General features: G+C 53.2%; 1 protein-coding gene across 4 annotated transcripts in view; it reads right to left on the reverse strand.

The window, feature by feature from the left end:
• Nucleotides 1-5,769, reverse strand: part of DHRS12 (dehydrogenase/reductase 12) — a 45,586-nt gene extending 39,817 nt beyond the window's left edge. For 3 of the 4 annotated variants that reach the window (XR_010383630.1, XM_031465960.2, XM_031465961.2), the window contains exons 1-3: nt 5,632-5,766; nt 1,935-2,068; nt 171-253 (exon numbers count right to left, since the gene is read on the reverse strand). Coding sequence is in view for 2 of the 4 variants with exons in the window: in XM_031465960.2 (XP_031321820.1) it covers nt 171-253; nt 1,935-2,068; nt 5,632-5,687 (273 nt within the window). In the remaining 2 variants the exon portion in view is untranslated. Of the gene's footprint in view, nt 1-170; nt 254-1,934; nt 2,069-5,631 lie in introns of all 4 variants that reach the window. The other variant, XM_064493185.1, reaches the window with a different exon arrangement.
• Nucleotides 5,770-6,000: the final 231 nt, after the last annotated feature.

Here is a 6,000-nt window from a genome sequence, read left to right on the forward strand (position 1 = left end):
GCCTGTGAAGCGCACGGCTCCGACACTGTGGGCTGAAGCTGTCTCCACAGCGGAAGCACCCACAGGCCACTGCCAATTCAGGGAGCAGGGGCAGGAGTCCAGCCCCCACCCGCCAAGTCCCTGACCCTGGAGGCAGGAAGCCCCAGCGGGAGGCGCGGAGAACAGCTTACCCGGTTACCGCTCTCCCTGATGATCTCACCTCTGGCACCTTCTGCTCGGTTCTGATCGCGACAAACCAGGTGAACTGTGCCACCTGGTGGAATTGAACAAAACCACCAGTGAGGGACAGCGATGGTGGTAACTGTGGAGACCAGCTTTTCCAAATGAGGAATTAAGACATACGGGCTTGCAGAAAGAGTACCTGAAATTGCGACTATTCTGGAAAATCTAGACAGATGGTCCCCACAGTCAGAGCAGCAGGTGTAAGAGAGAGGGGCATCCTGAAACCTGTCCTCCTGCCTACCTGGGCTGACTGATGATGCATCTGGGATAACGTCCTGATTTTTTAAGGATCTGAATACATCAAGTATAAGAAGGGTCTGTCTTGGTCACACCTGCCTCCCAGAGCATCTCACAGCGTACCCGACACAGAGGGCTCAACCTGGCTGAACTTTAGACCCACTTGGGAAGTTTTCAAAAGCTCCACATGATGGGCCCAGGCCAGGGTATGTTTTAAAAGCTCCCCAGGTGAGTGTAATGTTCAGCCCAAGTTGAGAAGCACTGGCCTGATATGTAGCAGGAACTCAATAAATAGTTACTGAATGGCTGAATCCACAAAGGGCACTCAGACTATTTCAGCAAAGGCCATACCATCATCAACCAAGGCGTATTTAAGGGGAATGCCCTGGCTGCAGTCGTGAAGACGTAATCATTGCAGAACCTGCTTTCTTCACCTAAAATAGCCCACTTTATTGAATGGGGTCTGCTTCATGGGAGGCTACAGGCTAACCACACCACCAGCCCCTCTGTTTCACCCTCCTCCCCACAACACTTCAGAGTACCTCCCAGCTGCTGAGATGCAGTTAATCTTCCCCCTGACTTGGCAGATAATTAAATACAGCTCCAAATGGTGTAACATTCCCCTGGAAAATGCCTAACTGAATTTTAGAGAAAAAAATAAAACATCTCGACTATCTTGGAAAGTGATAAATTCCCAACCTATTTCCCCAACTCCCGCTAAAGCAACCATTTTCCCCCCAAGAAGTGGCTCTGGAGAGTCACAGCAGACATTTCTAGCCACCAAGTGCCATTGAGTGACCCAAGGCACTTGAGCTCATGTAGGAAATTTTGGTATTTACCCAGAGGAAGACTTCAGCTGGTTGAATAATTTATGGGCACCCAGAGAGCCACTTTCCAAAATCAAGGTTAGGTTTGAGAAAGAGGAGGCTGTCTCCAGCTGCTCTAACCCTGGAGGAGAGACACCAGCACACAAGGAAGGAAGAAGGAAGTTCAATGCCCTCCCCTCCACGATTATTCTGGGGGCACTGGTTCTTAAAGAGGCCCACAGCCAAACTGTGACGGACTCCCCATCTCCTTCCCGCACTCCCACCCTGTTCTTGTTGAGAAGACAGGAACCAGGTATTCCAGTTTTTTTTGTTTTAAGGTTCCACTGGTGATTCAGACACCTAGGGTTGGCAGGAGCCCCTAACTGCTCTTTATCAGAAAGCACTGGCCTGTGGACAGAACTCTAGCTCCCCTGTGAATTAACTGTGTCGAGGAAAGCCTCCTCTAGTCACCTGTTCTGTCCACCTCCAGCTTGAAGCATAACGCACAGCTCAGAAAGCTGGCAGCTGTGCCGATCACCATGGGGTCACTGTTCAGGGCTGGCTGGGGTCTTCCTGACCAGCCCATGACATGGGGCACTCTCCCTGGTGTGGACCGACCACAGGCTGGCCTCGGGGCCCAGGGCACACACGAGTCAGCAGGCCGCTCACCTCGCTTGGCTATCTCGATGGCGGTCGCTTTTCCAATGCCGCTGTTTCCGCCGGTGACCAAGAAGGATCTCCCAGGAACTTGGACCTCCAAGTCATCAGGGACAAAGTCCTTGGAAGCAGACTCATAACCACTCCTGGAAGCAGCAGACCCACAGAAGGAATGGTTGTCAGGAGCTGGGAACACAATCTCCCGCAGGGAGAAAACCTACTCCTGGGCTGGGCACTATAGGGCATGAACAAGGAGGCAGGTAGAATTATATGATGTCTGCATTCCTGCAGAGGAAGAAAAGTCTCCTTCAGAGCCACAGGGTGTGTGCCGCACAACTCTAGGGGGCGCTAGCGATGGGAGATTTGTATCCTGCAAAAGACAACTTTCTGCCAGACGACAGCAAAGCACATTGAGAAGGCGGTGTTTTTTTTCTAATTTGTACAAAGGCATCACGTTGGATAGAGACAACCCTGAGCTCCTTGACTGTTTCTCTCTGCTTTTTGAGATACCTCCTGTCTTCACCATCCTAGCATTTCCTGGTTACAAAATTGGCAAGAGGGGTGGAGGCAGGATGGAGGGGGACTGGCAGGAGGAGACCCTGAGGGCGGAGCTCTTCCCACATGGCAGGCTTGGTCTCAGGTGGCAACTCTCACCCAAAGAGCCGATTCCCTGCAACGTAGAATGCAACTCTTTCCCCTGAAGGTTCTGGAAGACTCCCAGTGCCCTCCCCACACCCTGTTTACACAGAGACTGCCAACAGCTGGTCTCCTGCCCCAAGCCCCAGTACAGCACAACGGCCAATTACATGCCTGGACACTGGTGAAGAGGCCAAAGAATGTTTATGAGCTTGGGTTTGGTTTGGAAGGCATTGCCACAGGGGCAGTCAAGAGACCAAGAAGAATGTTCCTGTTCCCACCGGCTGTGACTCGCCCAAACACCCAGGGCAGCTCGGAGGACGGCCCTCTCGTTGCTTCTGCTGTTCACTAAGCAGCCCACTTAGTGGGGCAAGTAAGACTTCTGCCTGTTCCAAGGCTTCCTGAAAGGCTGACTTGAAACTAAAAATAATATCAATAATGAGGGCTTTGGATCAAACAACCTGGCTTTAAAGCACAGCTCTGCCTCTTATCAGCTGTGCACGCTCATGTGTCGGCTTAACCTTTCTGCGCTCCTGTCTCGCCTCATCTGCACAAACGGGGCGGCCTAGGTGAGATAATGTCCGTAAGGCATTTATCACACACTTGGAATAAAGAATTCAAAAACCAGCAGTTGCTATTATTATTAGTTATTAATAATGACATGAATACCCTTCACATTCAAAATTAAGCTCTTCATTTGCAGCTGCCCACTCCCCCTGCCCCTATGCTTCAAATCATTAGGGAATTTGAGAGTGTTTGAAACTATAAGCAAAGATGAAGCTGGAAGATTTGTTTTCCCCTAAGAGTGGGGGTCCCAGGACCACCGTGAAAGGATTTTCTTACAGAAGAAAGTTTCCCTACAAAGAGCCAAGAGGCAGGGAGGGTATAGCTTAGTGGTGGAGCGCAGGCTTAGCATGCACGAGGTCCTGGGTTTCATCCCCAGCGCCTCCATATAAATAAGTAAACAGAAACCCTAAAGACCTCCCCCCAGGGGAAAAAAAAGAAGAGCAAAGAGTCAGTGACTAGGGGCCTGGACAGGAGAAGGCACTGGTGGGGCGCGAGTGAGAGCTTCCCGAACCACAACAGGGCTGGAAGAAGAGCAGGCCACAGAGAACAGGCCCCGAGGGAGTACCCCACGGGGAACAGGCCCAAGAGCCCCTTCCTCCCAGGGACAGGAGCGGAGGGGCTGTCCTCCGGGACACAGCTAGAGGAGACTTTAGCCTCTGGGCCACCACGTTGATCCTATTAGAGACTATGTTTTGCTGAGGGCGGCTCCTGTGGATTAAACCTCTTCCTCAAACTCCAGGCCAGGGGCCAGTTGCCAAGTGGGTGGTGCCAAGCTGGCCTGCAAGCCTCCCTTTGTCCTTTGCCTTCAACACAAGGATTCCATCCTGATCCAATCTGTTGTTAATAATAAGACAGCTTTTTTGGTATCCTCCTGCCCTCTGTTTTTAATCTTTATAAACTCTCCATATCAGTGGTTATTTTGCAAACAGAGAGAAGCAAATGACTTGCCCAAGGTCACAAGATGGTAGGTGACAAAGCCCATGGACAATTCCATTCTTTCAGCATCCAGCCTAGGCCACCATCTACCTTGCCCGTGGTGCTCAGAGCAGTCCCCAGACAAGCAGCACCAGCATCACCTGGGAATGTCTGTGGAGTCAGACATTTCAGGGTGAGGCCCAGCAATCTGTGGTTTCACGTGCCCTCCAGGTGATTTTGATTCAAGCTCAGCAACCACTGTCTTTAGTGTTTCCTGAACCCCTAGTACAGAAATCACCCGGTGGCAAGCTCCCAGCACGTTCCTCCCAATTTACCAACATGGAATTTGCTTAGGTCCCACCCACACCCACTAGGGGCTCAGCAGTCAGTCACTGGTGTTTAATTGCCCCTGGTAATTCTTAGCTTCAGGTAGTTTTAGGAAACTGATTAGATTTTGCTGCCTCGGGGCCCAATACAGGGAAGCTTTATAAAAATACAGATGTCCTAAGAAAAAAACATTGTAAAGCAAAACTACAGACTCTCACAAAAGTGTAGTCTTCCCCTCCAACTCACTAAATGCACAACAGCAGGGAAACTCGCCTAAGTTTGTATCCCTCCAATTCTACGAGAGTCTGGGGAGAGACTTTTAGAAGCCTGCCTTCCTGGGGCAGGAAGCTGACTCAAGCCCTTCCTGCTGCATTCTGTGTAACATGGAAAGACCCAGCAAATGGTGGCCACTGCGAGCACACCCCTTTGAAAGAGAGAGGTTGCCAGCGTATGTATTCACCTAAACTCAGCGGCTCAGGGATGACAGCTACACGTCCCACATTCTCTGCAGCACTGACCCCTAAGGAGCGTCTGCACTTTTCCCAAAAGTGAGGGGTGAAGAGATGGGAGCAGCAGCAGCTGTCTCCCCTTGGAATGACGCCTGGGGTCCTGGGATGATACAAATCTGCCCAGGCTGCGTTGGGAACTGATAAAAGCCCTAGTGCAGGGAGAAAAGGAAGTCTGTTAGAGATTAATGGGCTGCTTAGGAGAATCACCTGTAGGATTTTTATAAAACGTCAGTATAGGCCCCAGTGCACACCAACTGAATCATAATCTCTAGGGAGAGGGCCTGAAAACTGGTACCTTAAAATCTCTGCCGGTGATTCTGATGTTCATATAGGATTGAGAAACACTAAAAACCATCTCTTCATCCCCAGAAGTGCCACCCCCTAAAACCACGGAGGCAGTAAGCGGAGCCTGCCTAGCAAGGCGCCAAGGTAACGCCCAGGAGGCTCGTAGGCGCCGGGGCCGCCTGACGTCAGTGGGTGGGACCCCAAGGCGGCAAAGCCCCGCCCCCGGGCGCAAGCCCCGCCCCCCGGAGCCAGCCGGGTCCCGGAGCGCGGAAGGGTCGGACCAGGCCAGCCGCCCCCACTTGTATCTGCCGGCTGCCAGCCAGCGGCCGCCACTGTCGCTTAGCGGGTCCAAGCCGCGGGCGCGTCCCCGTTAGCGCTGAGGTGGGCCACGTGACAGCCAGACGGCCCCGCCTCGCGGCCGGCAGTGCCCGTGGCCCGCGGCCCTCGGCGCGGTACCCTGGCATCCTTACTTGGTGTATTCGCGCAGCCCCTTGGCGAACCACGCGGCGCTGCGGTAGAGGAGCATGGTGGGGCGCACGCCGCACGCAGAGTTCCGCGGCCCCGCACTCCCGGTGCCTCCGCCCAGCCCCTCCCGAGCCGCCAGCGGTTACATCATCCCAGTTATGTAAGAGCCGCTTTCCGGTGCTTTTCTCCACTGGGAGAGAAAGATCCGTACGATGGGGAACGTCCCCTTGCCCCGGCTCTGGAGAGCGCCCCCTCCAGCCCTGGGTGAGGGAATCCAGACCCTGCTGCGGGCCGCGCTCGAGGTCCGCATAGTCACCTCGGGGTTGAAACCGGGTGTCAGTACGTGTTTGAGGAATACCTGCCTGCTGGGTATG

The sequence above is a fragment of the Camelus dromedarius genome, chromosome 13, assembly GCF_036321535.1.
Source record: "Camelus dromedarius isolate mCamDro1 chromosome 13, mCamDro1.pat, whole genome shotgun sequence".
NCBI classification, from domain to species: domain Eukaryota; kingdom Metazoa; phylum Chordata; class Mammalia; order Artiodactyla; family Camelidae; genus Camelus; species Camelus dromedarius.